The sequence below is a fragment of the Solea senegalensis genome, linkage group LG2 (genome assembly GCF_019176455.1).
Source record: "Solea senegalensis isolate Sse05_10M linkage group LG2, IFAPA_SoseM_1, whole genome shotgun sequence".
In the NCBI taxonomy this organism is placed as follows: domain Eukaryota; kingdom Metazoa; phylum Chordata; class Actinopteri; order Pleuronectiformes; family Soleidae; genus Solea; species Solea senegalensis.
The window spans coordinates 34,805,029-34,829,316 of record NC_058022.1 but is presented as its reverse complement, the minus strand read 5'-3'; the positions used below and the strand labels follow the sequence as shown (position 1 = coordinate 34,829,316).

General features: G+C 40.6%; 1 protein-coding gene across 16 annotated transcripts in view; it reads left to right on the top strand.

The window, feature by feature from the left end:
- Positions 1-2,637: 2,637 nt before the first annotated feature.
- LOC122783304 (peripheral plasma membrane protein CASK) overlaps positions 2,638-24,288 on the top strand; it is a 44,783-nt gene continuing 23,132 nt past the window's right edge. For 8 of the 16 annotated variants that reach the window (XM_044048144.1, XM_044048127.1, XM_044048110.1 and 5 more), the window contains exons 1-3: positions 2,641-3,474; positions 18,059-18,171; positions 24,058-24,163. In XM_044048144.1, the coding sequence (XP_043904079.1) occupies positions 3,410-3,474; positions 18,059-18,171; positions 24,058-24,163 (284 nt within the window). In that variant the 5' untranslated portion in view covers positions 2,641-3,409. Of the gene's footprint in view, positions 3,475-18,058; positions 18,172-24,057; positions 24,164-24,288 lie in introns of all 16 variants that reach the window. The other 8 variants (XM_044048068.1, XM_044048043.1, XM_044048036.1 and 5 more) reach the window with 3 other exon arrangements.

The window sequence follows — 24,288 nt, the reverse complement described above, 5'->3', positions numbered from 1 at the left end:
GGTTTATTTTATTCACAAGTATGGACAAAATAAAAGCACACTTATATGTTAGTATCACAGCTTATAATTACGCTATTTTCCGTGTATTGTATTAATATTTTTTATCACCTTTTTTCCTCATATGTTATATTTTATTCCTTTTCTATGTAAGGCTGTGGCATTTGTTCTTATATTTATGTGCTCTTTTATATTTTATTACATTTACATTATGTATTTACTTTTTTGGTGCTTCATCTATTTATCTATCTATTTATTTATTTATTTATTTATTTATTTATTTATTTATTTATTTAATAAAACCACAGTATTGTCTTGTGCACGTGCTTCACGCAACTGCAAGTTCCATATGCTACATATCAAGACGGCTCCCCTCCTCGTTACCATGGAAACTGTGCTCATGTCTACCTCTCCCCATGCATTGTGTCCCCCTGGTTTCTTTCTATCTACTCCTCTCATCCTTCTCTCTTTCCCTTTTTTTTAACTGCCATCCCTTCATATTTGTTGTTTCTCACTCTACCATTGTGTGCGTGTTCTGCATTGAATGGGAGGCCAATGAATAGCACACACACACACACACACACACACACACACACACACACACACACGCAGCCTTACATACAGTATGATGACCACATCAACAGCCAATCACATTAATGGTAGCTGCTGGGGGGCTTAAACCAATGAGGGGAGCTCTCTGGTGATGCTGTGTGAACAGAAGGGATGCAGTGCCATGGAAACTGCAGAGGGTGTCACCACAAAACAGCGCCCTCTAGTGGCACCAGATGTCTTTAGCTATATCAGTCTGCAGGGTGGGGGGGAGTTTACCTGTCTGTCTGAAAAAAAATCAATTTATTTTTGTCTCTCACCAAAAAAAGGCTTGTTTTTGTTAGTTAATCATTTTTAGTTTGTTACTTTGCTGTTTTAGCTGAAATCAAATCTGAATAAATTTAGATTTTTAAATTATAGGGATTCTCTCATACAGATCAGGTCAAACAGAACAATTATGTAGACTACAGTTTGAGCTACAGTTACACCCTGTATTATGGGAACACAGTGAACGAGATGTTGCCTCTCATTACCTCTAGGGGGCATCATGAACTCATCTCATAGTCAATCCACCCACCACACCTGAGGAAATTCCACCTGTCACCTGCATTACAGGATCCCCCTGCACCTGCACACAGATAACACAAAAGCAATGCAACTTAATCCAAACATCACTGCACGTTAATCTCTTCTTACACCTTTAAGTAGCTGTGGCAAAAAACATTCCTCATTACCTATAAGAGAAAAGAGGGCTTTAGGGGATTACACAAATGTCAGCGGTGAAAGCTGAGCCTCATAATGAATACATGCAGAGCCTGGCGCTAATTTGGAGCCCTTACCCCAAAAAGATCCTTCAATGGTTTTACGACACAAATATCTGTTATTATTTTTAAATCAAATATGCTTTATTGCCCACACATGCTTATTTCTCTGAGGCAAAAGTGCTACAGCAGCTGTAGAACAATAACACAGAATTAAAAAAAGATGAATATTGCGCCTGTCCTGTCTCAAAAATGAGTATTATACCAGTCTTAAAACACATAAAAGCTAAAGAATATGTTCAAATGTAGCCTGATTCTTTGTTGAGTAGTGTGATAGAAAATGGCATAAAAGAAAGGTTGAGCTTGTTTTTATATGCCAACTTTAAAAAACAGTGGTGTTAATAGGCTGAGCAAAGTCACAGGAGGCAGATTTATTCTTATTCATCATCATCCTCTTCCTCACATATACTTCACACACTGGTATAGTGAAATTAGATTCAGGTGGAGCGAGAGATTAGGTTTGTTTCATTTTCTACGCACTCCTCTCAAAATTCCTCAGCTCCACTCCAATCATATACACTGGTAAATACAGTTGAAGTGTATTTCTGACTTTCCACAAGAGGTACCACAGTTTGAGAACCATGGCTTAAAGTTAAATAAAATATACTTGTCATGCATACAAAGTAGATTTTTATGGTAATAATACTCTGGTAGTAGTAGTTAATATGTTGATGGTATCTTGTATGGCATTTTGTTTTACATCTAAAATCTAATCAACTAATGATTTACAACAAATTATAACAGCTACAGCAGCTGTAGAAGGCCACAGTGCTCACTTTATTAGGTACACACAGAATATGAAGTAGTGTCTGGTGTAGTCACCACATTTTTTTTCTCAGGGAACCTCCCCAAAGAAACCCATGGGAATTTGTGAATCTTTAAAAAACTGCAGTTTCCTCTTTAAACTCAGTGTCAGTGCATGTACCCCCTCTCCTTCTGTGGCTGACATATATGCAGAGTGTGGTAAATGAGTTATTACTGACAGGTGATATAAACTCAGAGAGTCATAAAACTGCATATTAAAGGATGGGGATGAGCAGGGTAAAGGCTGACGTAAGGTAATGGGCTTCGGATGGTCGACGCCTGCGTGGGATACGCTGGATGCAACGCTGGGAGGAGATTAGGAAACTGCGACTAAATCGGACCCCCGTCGAGCGCCATCTTGGCCCCAGTGACAGCGGAAACCTCGCGTCCTCGCCTCTTCGGCGGCCATTTTGGCTCCGACTCGGGCCAGTTTCCTGGACGATGGAGGGAGGGGCCTTGCGTTTGTGGAAGTCGGAGGAGCAGCCAGTCAAAGCCAGCCAGCATCCGAGGAACTGGAGCAGCAGCGGCGGAGTCGGACTGTGTGTGCACGGATACGTTATAATTATCAATATTCAGCCGCTCGGCGCGGACGACGGCGCGTGCAGCGGGGCGGACATCATGCGCGTGACGGTCTTCCATTTGAGCTCGGGAAGCTGAAGCGCATCGCAGCGCGGTCACGTCACGTTATTTCGGTGGGATAAAGCCATCGATGTGTGTGTGTGTATAACGGCGCAATAACGGCGCGAGCCAACCGGTGATTCCGTCGACAGCTAAACCCAGCTAGCCAACCATTATCCGTGTTAGCTTGCGGTGCAGCGAGCATCTTTCTCGGTGCGGGAAGTGGCCGCGGACGGCACTCGCGGCAGTTTTGTGTCCGAAGAGTGAGACACAAAGCCGAGGCATGCGAAGTGGGCTGTTTTTCTGCGTGAAATCTCCACGCCCTGGGCTCTGCTCCGCGGTTGCTCCTTAACTAGCTCGCCTGCTACTTAGCCTGTGCACCGGGAGAATAGCTGAGGAAGAGGAGAAGGTGGGGCCGCGGAGTGACAGCTAATGCTGCTAGCAAGGTAACCCGGACTGTGGTTTTTCCTGACACGGACACCGACTGGTTCAAATTACCTGGCACAATAAAAGTGACTCCGTTCAGTGGGAGGAGAAAAAAAGGGGGGACATTTATTTTCATTGATTAACGGTGAAACCTTCCGTGGTGAAGGCGGAGGAGAGCATCCTCGTTTACCTGAATGACCATGGCGGACGACGACGTGCTGTTCGAGGATGTCTACGAGCTGTGCGAGGTGATAGGAAAGTAAGTACAGTCCGTTACACTCAACGGCCAAAACAATAAAAAACATTTAAACCCCATGCAACGTTTAAAAAACACTGAACATTTAGTCCTAAAAACTGCCATTAAACATCATGTATATTGATTATTGTCACTGTCAAAGCATTGATGTCTTTAAACCATCATTAAACTCAATCTTTTAAAAAATACATATAATAATCTTTGGTATTTTTACGTTTTATGCCAATTTCAAACGCAATTACACAGTATTAACATTTTAGTTTGCATGTACTACATGATCATGAGATTACCTTTGGAGGTATAACACTATTTACCAACAGCACTAACCCCTTTTTTGTATTATTTTTATTATTTGTGTGGTGTAGCTTCTGAGCACATAAATGTACAGTATGTGATTTTTGGCACTAGAGGTTTGGTACAGTATGGTGTGTATTTTTCTGCGTTTCCATTAGGAATAACCATAGTATTTTGTGCACTTCAACAACGTAGTACAGGTTGCACCAAGTTTTCCGAGGTGGAAATTCGAGTTCAGGGGTTCCCCATGACCTCGGGAAGTCAGAGTTCCCCATACAAATTGAGCGCACCAGCAGAATATTTAGCAGACAATAGAATTATGGACGTCTATGGATTTAAGGAATGTCAGAAATGTAATTTTGAAGATATTTCACATCAAAAAAGTTACATAGTATACCTTTTAGTGTAAAATATGCCCCTTATGCCAGTCTGGGACATTATTATTTGTGTGGTGAACCTTCTGAACACGTTAAATGTACAGTATGTCATTTTTGGCACTAGAGTTTCAGTACAGTATGGTGTGTATTTTTTCCAGTTTCCATTGGAAGTCGTACCAACATAACCGGCCCCAACCGTTCCATTTTTCGGTACCCTTTAATTCTTCACTACAGTACGCTAGCTCCCAACCACTACGTCAGCTAATTGGGCGACAGAAAGAACAAGAACACAAGCTGCTAGATGTCCTCCATTGTTGCCTGCTGTGTCACGTTCGATGTCGTTGTTTGTTGTCGTCACACCGGTATCTCATATCTCGCCGATGCGCTCCGTTGCAGTTTCATGTTGCAGCACAGGATCATCAACGTAGTAACGGTTTCCCAAGTCCGGTTTCTCCAAGTTTCAGAGTTGGAAATTCAAGTTCAGGGGTTCCCCCATGACCTCGGAAAGTCCGAGTTCCGACTACAAATTGAACGCACCAGCAGAATGTGCAGCAAACAGTAGAATTGTGGATGTCTATGGATTTAAATAGTGTCAGAAATGTAATAACATGTAGTGTATGATTATACATTTTAATGAGAAAATTAGTTCATAATGGGCTTCAGTGGATATATTTTATGTACGTATACACATTAACAGCCAAAATGATCGATAATGAATAAGTGAAAAGGACCCTAAGGATGCATGAGGGTTAAACCAGTTCGTAGATAAATGATTATATAATTATTTCCATTTACGTGCAGCTGTGATATACAGTGTTTTCACATCTGTAAATCGATATATGCACTATGAGTTAATTGAATTAATACTCTCTCTCTCTATATATATATATATATATATATATATATGTACATGTATATATATATGAGTGATGTTTAATGTGATAACAAAGTGCTTGACATGTTTCAAGGTGTCCATCACTTCAACACAAAGCTGTATTTTCTGCTTGTCTTTCTGCAGTATGAGGAATCTATCTTCCCGCACAAGTGCAGAATGATTGTTTTCCTCCTCGACTTATCTGATTATTTTTAATTTGTTCCTTAAAATGGTGAATAATAGATTGGGTCACTGTCATAGAGGAGCTAAGAAACCAAAGCTTATTCACATTTTACAAGCTGAAATAACCTGAAACACTCAAACGGATGAATTGATTATTAGAAGAGTTGCTGATTCATGAAGCAGCTGTTTCCAAATTGATTATCTGTTGTCGTCCTCGTCGGAAGACAGGATTTTCCTTCTTCTTATCCTGCTGTGTGACAGTATTTACAACCTGGATACACACACACACGAGCTGGTCAAACACTTTTCAAGATAGAATAGTGACGTGGGTCAAAGTTTCATGTAAAGCAGGAGACATTTAAACCAAAGGGTCAAGAGCCAGTGAGTATGGATAGTGACCACAGTGTGCATGTTACGACCATGTGGTCAGACATGGCTCCTCCACAGGCCCATCAGAGTCCTGGACGACCGGTCAGTCCCCTCCCCCTGCAAGCCTCAGTCACTTCACTGCAGGTCTGAGGGTCCATTAAGTTTGTTGTAGGGGAAAGAGGCACGGTTTCTCTGGACCCTCAGGCCCTCTTCCTACATCCTGAGACTTCCTGTTGCCTTGGTTACTAATTAATGGCTGGTCCAGGACCACTACCTTGGAGTCCTGGTAACGGATACGGGGAGCTATTGAAGGAGAGTTAGTGCAGTTATTTGGCAGCAGGAAAGTGGAAATGTTTTCACTGCATCCTCCTCCCACTGAATGATGGGCTTACTCTGCTGGGCACTCGTTAAACATGATTAAAATAATTTTTTATATCTGTATATAAACACCTTTGCTGTCAGATAGAGTAATTTTTTTTATTGAACGCATGGAAAAAACTGCATGTAACGCCACATTTGTGGAGACAAATACTGCAGTTTTGCAGGTGTGGTCACGATATTTGGCATTTTCTAATATTTCACATCGGCTGATTTTCATTAAATGAATCGGCTAATTTTAGCTAGGGATGGGCATTTAAAGCAAAAATGCTATTTGGATGTTTGAAAGTAATGCAGGGTTCACAGTGTATCGAGCTAATGATGCATTCAAAGACCCTGGGAAATATCGTAGCTTGGAGGAGCAGCTTTGAAATGTGTTCAAGAAAGCTCACAATTGTAATCACTTCTGCAAACACGCTTCAAGTTCTCTAAATGTCCCCAATTATAATTTTTACACATTACAAATGTTTGTCAGTAAAATTTTAAATTTCTTCATCCAAAAGTAAATTTTTTTGATTACTGATGTCATATATTTAATATTTACTCAATATATTGTTTTTATTTCAGATATTTAAGTGCACCATGCAGCACAGACACAAAATGCAGAATGGAGACACAGACTGGATGTGTTATTCAGTAAATGCAACTTACCATTCTTTTCATAATCGATTAATTTGTCAATTACTTGTCCCTAAAATGTCAGAAAGGTGTTTGTCAAAGCTGGAAATGATGCTATTATTTGGAGCAAAGAAACCTGTAAAAACACGTTCAAAATGATTAACTGATTATGAAATTACTTGATTCATTTAGTTATAGATTAGTAATCCGTTAATCGTTGCAGCCCTAGTTTGAATTCATTGCAATTGTGTGTTATTTGGGTGGTGGAGTTATACAGTGACTCCAGTCACACAGTCCCTGCAGGTCAGTAGCTGAGTAACACTTGACTGAACAATAGTCTGGACCGGGGCATCTTTTAAGCTTCAGCAAAGAAGCAGAGTGCCACTTTTATGTCAGAGAAAATCCCAGAAAATTCCTCTTATCCTGCCAGTTGTTTTGTGAAACCGCAGTTGATGGATCAAGTGTGCTCAGACCCGGCGTCTTGGGATGTGTCACAGGAAGACAAGGGGGGTCAGGGGGTGGTTTGAGGGGAAGAGAGCCTGAGGCAGATCAATGGAGACAAGTGGAGCTGGGAATGGGATGGCGCTGAGGCTGAGGATATAAATAATGCCCGCAGACTGCGGCTCTCTCCCTCTTTGTTTTTACTGTCAGCACTGCTGTAGGTGTGGACGCCATGGCCGATCTGAGCATGTTCCTTCAAAATCAAATCAAAAGTGTAAAACCCAATAGGGATGCACGACATTATTGGCACTGTATCGGTGTCGTCAGATATTGGCTTTAAGATGTATTATCGGATATCGGCAAACACGCCAAGATTCCCCGATAAGACTCTGGACTCGGGGACTGTCTTTGTGAGGAATGACGTTTTATTCACGTGGAAACAGCGCAGCCATTTTTTATGGGTTTGGTGTGTTTTTGCGTAACCGATCAATATGCTAGTATGGGAAAATGATTACGTAATAGCTCCTCCTCTTTTTTTGCATTTGCGGTCTCTTATCTTCATTACCGGACGTTTACATACAAAGTCAATGCACAAACAAGCGAGTAGACGTAAATTTGCTGCGCAGCGCTAACTGTGTGACAATTGGCGTTGAGATAATTACGTCCGAGTACTTGCTGGCGGTCAGACTCAAAATGGAGGTGAAAATGTTTGTGTGTGCACCCGGCACGCTACGATATAAATTGATATATGTACCAGGACAAAAACAAAAAGGAGAGAGTGTAGAAAAATGCAGTGAATGCACATTCTGTGTCTGTGGCTGTAATTCTAAATGAATGATAGTTTATAAAACAAAGTTTATACACAGCGCATTTGTATGACGGCATTTAGAGGATGAAGATATTTCCTGAAACTGCTGTTTCTGTATGGATAGGACCTCAAACAGATGAACAACAATGAACAGTGAATTAAGCTGCCACCACCTTGACTATTATGCTCGCACCGTCTCTTCACTCACAGGGGAGTAGTGTTTATATCGTTAACAGGCCAAGCATTCCCGATACTTCGGTATATTGGATATCAGCAAAAAGTCCAATACTGTGCATCCCTAAAACCCTAATACCTCTTCTGTATTTTCTGGTTAGAAGTCATAGGGGAAGATTTTTCAGCATCAGTTGTGCCGTATAGTTTTTAATAAATGTGATCATTATTGCATAAGTTGACACATTTTTGATCTCAGAATCTTGATGAATGCCACTTCTTTGTGTTTTCATCCAAAGTTTAATTGAAAAAGTTTGTTTTTTCTTTATGTATTTTAATATATTATTCTTATTTAGCACACACAATGCAAATTGGAGAGATAAATCATCACAGTTCTTTCAGTTAAGCCATTTTATGTGTCATTTGTAATTATTAGAGCGTTATATTTTAGCAGATGGAAAAAGAAAAATCATAGAAAGAGAGAATAACTGGTTGACCTCTAAAAATAATGTCATTATATTGAGCTGAAATGAACTAAATCCATCAGAGGTTTGCAGTAGGACTTTGTCACGGTGTCCTGTGTCTCTTAATTTAATCTCGGTGTTGTTGTAAGGTCACGTGTCCCTCGCTGACCTTTGCCCTCAGCTCCTTTCAAACTTAAACGTAAATAAACCCTCTTATCCAGCCTTCAGTCTTTCAGAGAATTCGTCTTTTATTTTTCTTGATCGGCTTTTGTCAGAGTCTGTCTTGGGTGGGATTGAGAGCATTGTGGAAGCCGTCACTGCTCAGTAATCATCTTTATTTTAAACGTAGGAGCCATGATTAGACTGATTTCTACAGGACGGCGGTTAGTAATTACTGTTTTTTTTGTTCAAACTTGTGGATTTGATACAACGTGACGTTTTTCTCTTTCATCCCATTGTCTTCCTGATTAGCACTCTGGAGATGGAAATGGTTCCTGTGATAGCAAGGGTCTTAGATTATGTTTGCTGCACGGTGGACACACATAGATGTGGCTCCCTGTCCACCGGGAAAACCCTTGTCTCACTACCACCCTTTTCCCTCTCATTATTTTCCACGAGAAGTTGAGAGAGCGAGAGAGCGTACTATGCTTTCAGTGACAAAGCACATGGAGTAAAGTCAGACCCAAAAGAGGCTGCATTAGGCCTGGTTATGTCCCGCACTTTGTCTGCACACGGGAGGTGTGCATTATTTTCATAATTAATGAATCTGTTAATTATTTTCTCCATGACTCCTATAATCCATAAACTATTGCTCCACAAAATGTCAGAAAATGTTGAAAAATGTTTCTCAAACCTGGAAATGATGATGTTCTCAAACGTCTCGTTTTGTCCACAAACCAAAAGTATTCCGATTTCTTTGTCAAATGGAGCAAAGAAACCAGAAAAAAATTCACATTTAAGACGTTCAAAAATCAGCCCGAGTCTCAGTCTCAGGCCTGTTTTTTTCACTTGTGATCCCATCAAAAATAGACAAAGAAAAGATCTGTTGATAATGATATTGACAGTCTAACACCTTGATGACATAAAACTGACACCTCTCACTGTAGTTTTTAGTGTCAAGGCTGAATCTGAATGCATGAAGAAATATAAATACTAGATTTTTAAACTATTTTAGCACCTGTGCAGATTCTCTCTCTCTCTCTCCCCGTCTAAGTAAATAAAAATCATGAGACATTTTCTGTCAGAGATAACTCAGTGTGAAGTCATAATTTGTGGTGTGGGGTGACGAGCGTGACACGGCGAGCTAGACGAGTAAGAAGCAGCGAACCAAGCATCCAGTGTGAACCAGGTGGTATGGTTTTAATAGTAGGGCTGTCACTTCTTTTTCCAAAAATCATGCTAAGAGTAATTAAAATGTCCCATAATTCATCACAAACACCACTAAATTATCATTAAAGCTGTCAGCGTTCACTAAAATGTAATAATGTACATATGTGACATACTTAATTACTGGTTTTGTTAACTTGTTAGGGATCAAGTGCAGCTCTCTTTTTTTATTTATTTACAATATTACCCGCAGATGAGAGTCAGTGCACAGATGTCCCTGAAACACACAGGTATTTATGAGCCAGCTCACAGAGAGTTGCAGGAAAAAGTTGGCCTGCATCTCAATATCCTCCGATTTCTTTACTCGGAAACCTGGAGCAGCCTCACATAACCTGAATTAAGTGTTTGTGTGCCTGCCACCATACAAACACTGTTACTTTTACCGCTATTAGCACTTCTGTTGTATCTGTTTCACAGTAAATCAGTCGTACACATGTCCATCCATCCGTCCATCGACAACTGCGGGGGTAACAGCTCTAGCAGTGAGTCCCAGACTTCCCTTTCCCTGGCAACATCGTCCAGCTCTGACTGGGCGATCCCCAGGTGCTCCCAGGCCAGTGAGGCCATGTAATCTCTCCGCCTAGTCCTGGGTCACATCCCTGGTGGATGTGCCAGGAACACCTCCCTATGGAGGCGGCCTGGTGGTATCCTTACCAGAACCACCGGAACAGTCTCCTTTCTATGCAAAGGAGCAGCGGCTTTGCTCCAAGTCTGTACCCACGATCTCAATCAAAGATCGTGCAGTAGATCGCGAGCTTTGTCCTTTGGCTCGGCTCTCTTTTCGTCACAGTGCTGCGGTAAAGCAAACGCGATGCACAGGACACAGGGCTCCTTTACACCTGGCATTAAAATGTGTTTTTTGGAAATCAGATCGCAATCTGATAGCGCCGGACAACTTGTAAGTACAGGTGTAAATACACCGGAGACACATTGAGGATTGTTATCTGATCTGCCATGTCACCTTGGGGAGGTGGTCAGACATGCATTGTGACCACTGTGAACAGAAATGTAAAGATGAGCACACACAATAGTGCGACTTCACATACGTTTTGTTGTTGATTATATTGATGGATGTCACGCTGTAGTCCGCTGCTTAAAAATCTTTGCAGAAGACGAGAGGGAGATGATGTAAGGGGTTTGAACGTGATCAGATAGCGATGGGATCTCGATGTGGACACTGTAGACGTATGTTAATACCTGGTGTAAATGCTTGTGGTGTAGCGCTATCAGATCACAGAAAACACAGTCTAATGCCAGGTGTAAAGGGGGTGCGTTTAAGCGTATACATGCAGGAGTAATTGGACTTTGAAGACCAGATATGTTAGTCCGACTAAAAATAGTTTGACTAACATGTTTACATGACACTATTGTCTTTTTAGCATGCATGCAAGTAAACACACCGACTGTCTCTTGTTTACATGGTGAATATGTCACAACACTGTGATGGCTCAACAGTGATGCTCTAACCACGGCCCCTGTGTTTTTGGAGATTTAACAGAACAGTATTGGCAAAGCACTGAATCACAGGAATTCATTCTCTGTCTGTAACGATCGTGTTTGAATAGGACTGAAGCGCAGTGCTCTTTCTATCAGCCCTGTGGTGCTCATTAGAGCCCAGGATATTGGGATGTGTCACTCAGTCTAACCCAATGAAGTGGTCACTCCTCTGACTTAGTCTGTATCGGATTACAAAATTGCTTGCTCGACATTTCAATCAGAAAATGTCATTGATTCTGTGCAGTTTGCACAATCCTTTGTCGTAACTTGAAACAATTGTGTGTGTGGATGTTTTTTTTAGCAGGTTAAATGTCAAAACACTGCCTTGAAACAGGCTTTTTAGCTGCGTCTAACCCTCCTCATGGTGTCTGAGTTGTTCTAAGCAACAAAACCCTGTGGTAAGAGATTAAAAGATTCAATTTAATTATCAGATGTTTGCAAGGTTTGTGATCAGTTCATTTTAAGGCTGCAATTACCGCCTGATAGTCATCATCAGTACAGATGATGTTTTGACTGCAGCAGCATGGCTCAAAAAGTGAAGTAAAGGACAGATTTTGATGACATTTTCTCGGGGATGTAGGTTAAGGCCCCAGGAAGAAATTATTCTGGCGGTATGGATTTAGATTAAAGCAAATATTAACCTTCCAAGTCTTCACATTCCACTAAAAACTGAAAGACGTTACATTTACACTGAGAGGAGCGGCAAATCTGCACATTACAGAAGCTGGAAGTGGGGGGAATGTTCTATATGATGAGATATACCTGTGAATTCATTAGTTCCATTCGAGCACAGTTTGGTTCCCCGTGAAGCTTCCTCATGTCGACTCTTTGCTGGAATGGTGTCAGAGGTGTTACTTCATTCCCTCTTTGCAAATGAAATCATCCAGTGTGTGTGTGTGTGTGTGTGTGTGTGTGTGTGTGTGTGTGTGTGTGTGTATGTAAATGTGGTTGCAGAGACCATTCAGTTGGAAAAGCCAGGGTTCGATGCCGCAGCTGGGCATGGTTTACTCAGCTGCAGTGTCCTGAAGTGAGGTCACTGGTTTCCTGCTGGCATCAATGAACTGTCACATTATTGAACACAGTTTTTGCACAGGGAACATTTAGAGAGCCAGGTTTACATTAGTCCAACATCGTGTATCCCTACTTTAGTGTCGTATCATTTTCAGGTTGTGTGTGAAATTTACCTGTCTTTTTTCCTCACTTACTTTAGCTCCTTTAAAGTTGTAATATCATGATAAAACAGATGAATTAATTAATGCTTACAAAAGACCAACAATGTCCTTGTTTGTATTGATCCCCTGAAAGCCTGGCTTTCACGTTTCATATTATTCTCTTGTGGAAAAACCAACAGATCATTTTATGATACAAAGGACCGGCTTTATATATAAACCGCTGCAGGGCAGCGTATCAATGTCGCCCTCACCGGTGACTAAACAGGAAGAGCTTGGACATGAGCGTCGTCTGCTGCTCCTTTTTAAAAATGTGAACATGTTCTGTTTTCTCTGCTCCGCTGCGACGGTAAATTGAATATCTTGTGGTTTGTGGACAAAACAAGACATTTCAGGACGTGTTGTCGAGGTTTTCTGACATTTTCTATAAGAAATAATTGACAGATTAATTAACTGTTGGTTGTATTCTGCTTTTTCTTCACTTCACCCACACAATATGCAGTCACATTAGTTGTCTTCTTTCACTCAAGAATCTTCCCTTTCGACTTCTTTTAGCCTCCCACAGATCAATATTTGTGAATGGATGGTGTAAAGGTGAAGTTTCCTTTGTGATGACAAGGACAGACTTTACAAACCTGGATGACTTTATGTACAGGGAAGGGGTTTCATACAGAGCATCTCCTGAGGGTATATATGCTCTAAATTTCAGTATGCAAACCCGAATGGTAATTCTTTCATTAATATTCAAGGGGCTTGTTTCCCTAATTTGCATTAAGAAGTGCTCTGGATTATAGTAGCATTCAAAGAAGATGGTGTAACAGCTGTGAACTTTGTTAAACTTGTTAAATTAGCAGCTTTGAAGTTTGGGCAGTTGGGCAAATGGCACCTAATCTGGAATTAGTCGCTCAGAATCACTTCTGTGGACTTAAACTCGTTTGGTTTCAGGGCACATACATCTGTGAGAAGATGTAGTTTTGCATGTTACAGAGCTCCAGAACGTCATATGACTCTGACTGAATATATCTGATCCTTATAAGGCCCCCGATGTACTATTCCAGACCCGCAGTGTCCCGACATATTCAACTTCCTGATTAACTTCCCTTCATCTTACTCCTGGTGCGTGGAGAGAAACAAATGGACACGACCTAAAGATGGCATTGTTGTGTTAACGTTGCTATGCAGACTAGCTCTTAGTAAATCTAGTCCGAGTCCATGATTTACCACAAATTAACCAAGTAATCCATTGTTTGTGGGTTGCCTACGCTCTGTCTTCTTCTGCTCGCTGTGAGCATGGTTCATAACAGTGATTCACTCCCACTGTCTCTCTGGATCTGTGGGATCTGATAAAATGTTCCCCCTGTATCTTGTTAGCCTATCTCTGACTGTTTTGACACTATCCTCCATTTTCACTTTTGTGACGAAACATCTGACGGAGAGACATTGTAGCTTGGCATTTGATCCATTTTGAACCGAAAAATTAGATGGTGGTGTTTAGAGCTGCAACTAACGGTTATTTTCATAATTTGTTGATTATTTTCTCGATGAATCGAGTATTTGTTTGGTCCAGAAATTGTCAGAAAACAATGATGTTCTCAGATGTCTTGTGATTATATATATATATACACATTTAAGACGCTGAAACATCTCTAAAAGCTCTAAAACCAATGAATCAGTCATCAAAATAGTTGACGATTAATTCAGTAATTGATTAATCTGTGGACTCTTATGTTAGCATAGCTGTTAGGAAGAAAAGGTATGTCACATTATATTGTTCTTTGGAAAAATTGACACCACTAATTAACCAATATTACCAATATTCCTTTAAACTTTAAAATGTACTTATTTATTGTTGTTGTGGCTTTTCCTTTCTGTTTTTATGCCATCTATTATGAATGGTGTTTTGTGTTTATAGTGAGGTGGTGCTGAATGATGGTGACTGGTTTTTTTTACTGCATACACAGCAGTTTAGTTGACTCAGCACTGGAAAAACATTTCTCTGTATCTCACAGCTGCATGTAAACATTTCACCCCACTCCGCTCTAAACTTTCCTGGACAGACGAGCGAGTGGGTTATTCTCCGCTGCTTCAGGCCGCGGCTGAAGAGCAAGGAAGTGCTGCTTTAAGCAAAAGATGGCTGTTGAGTCTGCAGCCTCACAGGCAGCTGTCCCCATTAAAACACCCAGGCCCCGGTTGGAAATGTTGGCCCCCGCTCAGCGGAGATGTTAAAAATCGAACCCAACATCCAGACTTGGGTTTGCACGTAGGGGAGAGCTGAAATGAACCAGTAAGAGCTCTGCAAAGATTGCCACTTTGGGCTAATGTTTGATGAGCGCTGCTGTCGGATGTGAGCCATGTGTGGGTGTTTTGTATGAGCCCACTCAGCACAGCTGTGGTGATGTCAGTGCAGCATGCGGTTTCTCACTTTGAGACACACACACACACACTCTCTCTCTCTCTTTGTCTCCTCTCTGTCTCTCTCCCCCTCTCTTTCTCACACACACACGTCAACTTTTAATGCCTCCACTGCACAAGGCTGAATGGTCATTTCATCTTTAATTTCAGATGATGACTTGAAATGTAATCTAATTTATTAAGCATTAACCTTGTTTCACTCGCACAGCTGCTGTAGAAAGAGCGCCGATTCTTTATGCGGTGGCTTTGAATTTACAGCCACGATCGCTAATGTTGTTTATGCATAGAGAATGTGGCGGTGGCGGCGGCTCAACCAAAAAAAAGCACACTGGTTAGTGGTGGTAATGAGTTTTATTGGCACATATTAGATCATTGACGAGCACGGATGGGATGAATATACGATATTATCTTTTTTGCGCAGAAAGAGACGAATGCAGAAATTCAGCTTGAATGGAGAAAATTGTTATTGTTTGAATTTCTTTGACTTAAAAATCCAGTTTGGCCCAGCAACATACAGTCCTAGTGATTTATTTTGTACTGCCATAAGGGGGAGATGTATCTTTTTGGATTGTTTTCATTTTGTGCCGTTTCTGAGTGGATGTGACTGAAGTCTGAGGCTTCCCCCAGCACGGCACAGCATGGTTATTTTGCATTTCCACTAGTGATAATACCCGGTACTTTTTTAGAACCTGCTCTGGCGAGGTGAGGTGATACTATGCGTGACGTCACAAGACCGCAGGCCACTGATTGGTCAGAGTGCTGTCACAAGAATTAAGCCGAACAATGCCGAACTGTAGATCAGTTTTAAAGACTTAGAAATCCTGAAAACATGCGTTAATCTCAAACATTTAGCAAAGGAAACGTCTAAAATCTCAATATTTAACAGTGGAGTCTGGTGTATTTAGCGACAGCACTGCTGAAAGCTGGCGATTGTGAGCCGAATCACACCTGTTCAGTGGTATTTCATGTCCAGTGACTGTCAGACAGTGTGTGCTCCGGTCATGGAGGAAGCACTGAACAAATCTTTTTAATGAACTGATTCTAATGATTCAGTTACACTGAAAACAACTGCTTTACAAGTCACTAGTCACTCGTTTGTGTGTGTGTGTGTGTGTGTGTGTGTGTTGTGATGACCCCTCCCACGAGGCGAGCTGGGACCTTAGGTGGAAAAAGGGGGCCAAACACAAATGTGGAAGGATTGTAAGATTAGAGAAGGCGGAGGGAGCAGCACCCACACCTCCAGCGCTTCCCTCCCCCTTTAATGGGACACACAGCTGCTGCAGCACATTAACCCAGCAGGGCAAAGGTGACTGGGCTTGTCATGGTCGTCTGCAGCAGGATTCCTGTGGACTCGGGAGGGAGGGAGGAGCAGAAGGCGGCGTTTTTACGACCCACAGCGTCCACATGCTGCCTGCGTTTGTTTGGGTTAATCATTACAGCAGATGTGAGGGAGGAAATCGGCTGCAGCCACAAAATAAGAACCCAATTTTAACCCAATTTTTAATTTTTTTTTAACCTCCAGTAACAGTGTGATTTTCTGTGTGTGCGTGTGAGAGAGAGTGTGTATTTTCAGGAATATTGGTTACGCCACTGAGTATTGTGGACTTGAGCTTAGTAGAGACAGCTGTCACACGGCAGGGGTTTGTGTGTGTGTTTGTATGTGTGTGAGGACAGAAAAGGTGCAACTGCTTGCTTTGTGTTCCCATTGCTTTGTGACTGATTTAAACATCTGTGAGTTTCTGTGTGGACCTGGAGTGTACGTGTGTACGTGTGTGTGTGTGTGTGTGGGGGTTTATTGATTTATCTAATGATTTTTTAATCAGTTACTCAATCAACACAAGACGAGTCAATATCTGATTAGTGGTTTGTCATTTATCAAAGGGAAAAAGCATGTGCCATTATATTCTGTGTTAGATAAATGGTCATTTGTTTAGATTCTGGCTTTTCATGTCACCTTCGATTCACAGGACAACAGTAGAGAGGAAAATGTTGTGGTGTGACCTCTGATAGAAGAAATCTCATGTATTACATGTTATAGTAGTAACTTACGACGCAAGAGATACGCAAAATGTATAATCTTTGTTGAGGGAAAACATACCATAAAACATATAATGTATGTCAAGTCAACACAATAAATAGGTAACTTTGGAATAAATGTGTTTTTAATTAATTGGCAGATTTGTACAGTTTTAAGCTTCCACTCAAGTTTAGGTTTTTTTTGTAATTAACATTTAGTTAATTCATTATTTTATTTGAAATATCTTAAGTTCACTGAAATGCTGAGTTCATTTTGGTCCGTAAAATATCAGAAAATGTTGAAATATGTTGATCAGTGTTTGTCAAACCTGGGAATGATGATTCTCAAATGTCTTGTTTTGTCCACAATACGAAATGACTTTTTATGATTTCTTTGTTATTGTGGAGCAAAGAAACCAGCAAATATTCACATTTAAGAAACTGAAAAATCAGAAAGCTTGTTGTAATTGTAAAAAAAAACCCTTAAACCGGATAAATCAATTACCAAAGTAGTTCATCGTTGATTTAGTCATTTATAATCGATTAATCGAATAATTGCTGCAGCCCTACCCGAGGTCTGTTTCCAACTTCTTAACTCACATTATTTGTTGTCATTAAACAGTTGTTTTTTTATCAGAAACCTGCACAAATACTTGTGTACTGTGACAAAACGAGCTTTAAATAAGCACATGTTGGAACACCCACAATGTTATTCTCTAGTGTGATTCATATTTCTCCTCTCAAACACTGGAAATCATCCTGAGTTGTTGAGCCGCGGCCGCCGCTCATGTTTTAATACTTGCATCTTGAGTTATAGTTGAACACAGTGCACTACATCAAGTCCTATAGCGTCCATACATCAGTGCCAACACCACCTCTTTTACCCCGAAATAAATGCTGAAGGGCAGGTCTCCTTCGCCTTGGTCTCTATAATAAAACTTTTATTTTAGGTTTTACAGCTGTGCAGCACACTCCTGCTCTATAATTCCCACTGGCATTGCAGTGAAGCAAACCACCCTCTGTAAACCTACAGCTCTCTGAGAGGAAACTCTCTGTTAGAGTCTGGGAAATCATGTACGGATGTAGTTCTCTGTGTCTTTGGCTAACTCATGCCTGTGTGTGTGTTGCAGGGGGCCCTTCAGCGTGGTGAGGCGATGCATCAACAGGGACACGGGCCAGCAGTTTGCTGTGAAGATCGTGGACGTGGCCAGCTTCACCTCCAGCCCAGGCCTCAGCACAGAGGGTGAGCGGCACCTGCTCTGAGCTGTGTGTCACTGTCGCACACACTCCAGCACCAGATGGGCAGGGGGGGGGCAGATGGGTGGGGCTTCACAGAATCAGGACACCAGAGTTTAGTCGCACTGTGATTGTGTTAATCACACTTCATTAAACTCAACATCGACGACTGCTCCAATCAGCTCTTTAGGCCCCTGATCCAGATCTGCTCCGTTTACGATTAAGTATCTGCCCATAGCAAGAAGTGCATGAGAGTTGCTGTTCTCAGGCAGAAAGAGCAATGAAACCAGAAAATACTCACATTTAAGAAGCTGGAAAATCAGAAGGCTTCTTTCAATCATTAAAAAAACTCAAAACGAATAATGGATTAACAAAATAGCTGGCATATACACCGCCTTTTTCCCTATGTGACCCTCATGTGTAGGATGGAGAGGTAGAAGATGAATGGATGAATGAAAATAGTTCATTTAGTTATCGATTAATAATCAGTTGATTGAATAATCTTTGCAGCCCTACGCGAGAGAAGAGTGAAAGAGTGTAGCCAACGTGATGCATTCAAGAAACCTCATTTCCTCCTTTTGTATCATTTTAATCTGTTGCTAGTAATCACAGCCGCTTTCTAATCAAGCTCATAATTGATTCATGGAACACTCTTTGCGGGCAGAAAGACAAACACGGCAGTAAGTGAGCACTAGCAATTCCTGTGACTGTCATGTCAGTAGTGTGGAGACATTTTAAAATAGAAAGCCAACACAACTCTGACTTGTCACTTGCAATATCTGCAATGTGACCGTTTCACCAGGCAGTGCAGCTACATTCAATACTACCAATTTGATACAATGTCTAAAAATATAACATTGGACTGGAAAACTGGGAGTTCATGCGAGCAACACAGGAAGAGGCTGCTGCTGCTGCTGAGAGCGAAAAAGGCCAAAACGCGACCGTAGTTAGTGTACATTTATAGAAACAAAGCTTTCTACTCCAGTGACGACCTACAGTAATTTGTCTTCATCTTGAAGCAGCTCAACACACTGTCGATCCCACAGAAAATGACCAGGTTCTGTGAACGCATCTGGTCAGCTCAACACGCTGTGAACGCCGCTTCACTTAAACATGCTCTCATGCGCCTGGATTTATTTTGATTTTATGGCTGTTCAATGAGTGAGTTCTTACTACCTCTTTTTCCCAAGATAACTTTCACTTTCCATATCTGGCATCTGGTTATTCAACCGTTTAGAAATTACGCTACTGAGAAGCTGACGTCACAAATGTGTGTTTTTCTGCTTTCCGGTGTCTATCGATCCATCTTCTGACACTATATCCCCCACATGAGGGTCACAGGGGGGTTGACATAGCACGAAAGGCGGGGTCACACCCTGGACAGATCACCAGTCCATAGTTTTTGAATTTTCTAGATATCACAAATGGTCTAGAAGTTACAGTAATGAGAAGTACGCATGACAAATCCTGTCAGAAGGGTTAATATTTGACAAATAATAGCACTGAATATTCAGGGGACAGAAGATTGCCAGTGCAAATCCTGAGAAGGGCCAAAGACTGGGGTGCCACTGCTCCTGCGCCCGGCTTGTGCGTGTAATAAGGATGGTTTAAATGGAGAGGTCAAATTCACTGTCACTATCTGGAAATGGAATAATGTGCACCTTTTAAATTTGAACTAACCTGTGAAATATCATGGAAAAACACACAAATGTGACACATAAGTGTGTATCGGTTAGTATATGTGTGAGAGATATAGATGCAGGCCACATCTCACCATGTGTTGTCATGCTGAGGTGCGTGCATGTGTGTGTTAATGTGTGTGTACAGCTCATAGGAGTGTGTGTGTGTGTGTGTGTGTGTGTGTGTGTGTTGGCGTTCGCCGTGTGCCATCTGTGAGGTCTCGGTCAGAGATTAGTGCGGCGGCCAATAACAGCAACACAAGGAAATGACCCCGAGGGAGGAGACACTGAGAAAGCAAGAGGTTTTCACAAGTGTTTCCCAAAAAACCAAAGTCTACACTTTAAATAACATTCGGTCAGTGTGATGTTAGTTATGACCTAGAGTCTAAATTTAATCATAAACCACCTACAATGAAGGGTTTTTCCTCCTTTGGGAAAGTTTGAAATGGAGCTGCAAGTTTCTGAAGTAAATTTAATTCTAATGGAAGCAAATTTGATATTTGCTTCTTTATAAAAGCAAGTTTTTATGTTTTATTTGATGCTGATTTTTGGAAATCACTGCAGCCAATGGTTGATTATTGACTAACTTAACTAATAACAAATAACATAAAAATGGTTTAGCTTACAGTATTTTACCCATCATTTATGGAGGAATCCCAAAGTTTTATGTAGAGATTAGAGCTGCAACTCCTATTTATTATTTTCTTTATCAGTTTATCTTTTTTCTGATAATTTGAGCAGTTAAATGTCAGAAAAACTTCCAAAGGGAAACAGGAAATAGTCAAATTTAAGTAGTTTGTTCATTTATTTACAAAAAATGTGTAAGCATATGTCATTAAAAAATTTAATTTCTGGAGTTTCTTCAAACTAAATGTTAAAACCTAAATATATAGAGTACATAAATAAATAATAATTATTTAAAAATGGCAAAAATCTGCGTATAGTTCAAAGTATAAATCAACACAAGTACCTATTTTTTCCCAAACATGTGGTTTTCTATCGCCAATTTTATGCAATTAATGATTTTTATTATTAATCAGTTGTTTGGTCTTTACAGTTTCAGAAATGTGAGAAAAATGTCAAATCAATGTTTCCTAAACCTCAAAATCGTCTCATCCTCTAATCCTCTTGTTTTGCCTCAGACAAAGATTTTTAGTTTAGTTTTCTGTCAGAGAACAAAGACGTCGTGAGTTCTGATTTAATCAGAACATTTTCACTTCATTTGAAAAGCTGAAATTGCAGACGTCGCTTTTTAATTTCAAAGATTAACTGCTTCTTTATCAGTTAATTTTTGCAGAGAGAGGGACGGCATCTCCTCAGCCCACATTCTTAAATAAATATATACGTCTGTGGATTAAAAAGTAAAGTTCAGCCGCTGTGACAGAGCCTGGGGTTTAATAATACAGATACTACTATATTTTTTTTATTTTTTAAAGAAGAGAGAAGCCAAGTGTCCGCTCACAGTGACAGGGGTAGAAAAGCTGGAGAGCAGCCAGGGTTTGGAGAACGTGTACTTTAGCTGATTAAGAAAAGATCCTGCGTCAGCTTAAATGTGACTGACATGGAAATGGAGAGTTGGAGCCGCAGCTCGGAATTAAACGACTTAAATGTTCCAACGTGGAAACTCGGAGCAACCTCGCCAACCCTGAGTTAGGATTCCACTGCGACTTTTAGTGTTAATAGTATGGAATTAGATTTGTGTCAATCATTTCAAACAACACCTTTTTAAGAAGCCAATAAAATATCTATTTAATCATTCAAAAAATATTGTATTTTATTTGTTCTTTGCTCATAGAACAAGAAAAACATATAGTATTTCTAAGAGTAAATAATGCACTAAAACAATATCAGCAGGTGAAAATGATTTTGTTATATTCTTTATTATATTATTAATGATTTTTTTTCCAGATGTTTATTACAAAGAATACAGACAATTACAGTGCAGAAATGATTGTTTATTGTTTACATGTTACTTAAAATCACACTCATTTGAGTTCAGTACACTTGATTGTTAGGGCTGCAACTAATAATTATTTTCATTATCGAATAATCTGCCGTTTTTTTTCTGGATTCATTTATTCGTCGCTTGGCCCGTAAACATTTCGAAGAACCAAAATGATTCAGTTTCAATGATTTCTGTGCTCTATGAAGCAAGGAAACCAGAAAATATTGATACTGATTTTATATCATGTTAATGTTCTTTTTAATATATTTTTGATACTGGTTGCCAAAAAAGCACATGGACATACAAAACCTATATTGGAAACTCAAGTCATCATTATCTTAAACAAAGCAAGACTGTATAATGAGTTTTCGTAGTCATTTTATTGGACTTTATCGTGTAAAACCCTTGCTTGACGAAGTGTGATCTTCCTCAGATCGTCCACAGTGGACGTGTTTTGGAATTGTCCCCAGTGAGCGTCACTGGTTTGATTCAGAGCGGTCCAGGCGTCTCTCGCTGCTCCTCTCCGTCTGAGTGCTTTCCTTGTTGCCGTGCGGACACTGGACCTCATTGTGACGCTGAAGAATAGTCAACCCGACGAGGCCGAGGCCGAGCATGAGTGTAATAAAATGAGAGAGAAGGGGGGGAAAGAATGGAAGCAGAAGGAGACGCGAGAGAAAGAGTGGGCCTTGTTGTGGGGACTCAGCGGCGTCATTTCTCAGCATTGCATAATGATCCTGCTCTGTCACGACACAATGAACACACACAGATCAGTTGGCTCGCAGATGACGGTGTAAATGAGGTTTTTATAGAGTGACGAGCTGAGCGGCAGCAGTACGTCACATCTGCCCTCACTACTGTCTATGTGTCTCCTCCATGTTTGTGTTTGAGTCTGGTTCTGTGCGTCGCCACATATTCACTGAACTGTGCTTTTAAGAAATGATATTTTACTGCCTCTTCCTGTTAGACACCACCTCGGCAGCATCCCTCTGTCTGCCCTTGTTTGCTCAGGATCCATGAAGAATTCTTTCTGTCTGTAAATTGTAACATGCTCCCCAGCTCCCTCTGGTGGCGCAGTCTCGATGTGGCTTGAAAAGGGTTTGAAAGGTGGAGGAAAGGGAGGACGGCGTGTTTATGTGACTCAAATCACTATCAGGGAGTTTTCTCACGTCAACATTATCAGATTTTTTCAAAAGTCAAGTGGAAATGAATGATTGCACTTCATTTTTCCTTGGTATACAGACACCTGATTGTTGATTTTCATGAACCCAGAATGAGCCTTTTATGTTTATACCATGTTTTTATAATAGTACACAATGGGCAAACTAAGCTTAAGAGTTGGCTGCATATGTTCAACAACAACCTTTACACTTTACTTTATATTATGTTTGTGTGAAATGGTGCGCAGTTGCACCAAAAAAAATAAAAATCAACACAGAGGCATTAAAGTGTTTATTTGTGTATTTTTAGTTGCGTTTACACGTTCATATCTGAGCCAAAAATCTTGAACGTGACATTGCAGTTTACAAACCTGCAACACAACACCAAAAAATAAAGGAAATAACTGCATTCATGAGCATTATGAAATATTATGTACACACTAAATGTTTTTATTACCGGCAGCTGAGCTAATTCTGAGCTGTGTAATGACAAGTTTTGGTCCATAAAATGTCCGAAAATGTGTTTTTTCAAACCTTTAAAATAACAATTTTCTCTAATGTCTCAACCAAAATGATTCAGTTTGAATGATTTTCTTTGTCGTACGGAGCAAAAAAAAAGAAAATGTCCAGTTTTAAGAAGCAGAAAAGGTTCATTTAACAATGATTAATAATTGGTTATTTATCGCAACCGTAATGACCAATCATGTCTTTTTATAGATATAAAGTTCTACCTTTCCATCAGTGATAGTACCTGCTACCTGGTTTACTACATTATGACGTCGACAGACTGCAGAGGGTCGTCACGGAAGAGACATGAGTGCGACGTTCGACATAAGAGTCCAAAGCGAACAATGCCTGAACTGTAGCTCAGTTAAAAAGACCTGAAAATCCCCAAAAACATGCGTTAATCTCCAACATTTAACAAAGGAAACAGGCGATCGTGAGCCCTATCACGACCACATTCAGTGGTGTTTTCAGCTATGAAGTCATGGAAAATGACGTGACTGATACCCAAAGCGAGTAGAGAAGATAAATATCAAATCAGATGAAATTATTCCAGTGTTTTTGTTGTTGTATGTACTGAATGTTTTCTTTTATTTTCTGTGTTCCAGATCTGAAACGAGAGGCCAGTATCTGCCACATGCTCAAACACCCTCACATCGTGGAGCTGCTGGAGACCTACAGCTCTGATGGCATGCTCTACATGGTCTTTGAATTGTAAGTCCATGTTCATGTTTTCTTTCACATGTGTATATATACTGTATATATGTATTAGGCGCCGTTAACCAGGGCAGGAAACACTGCTGTCGATACCATTCCATCCTCTTTCACAGTAAAGGTTT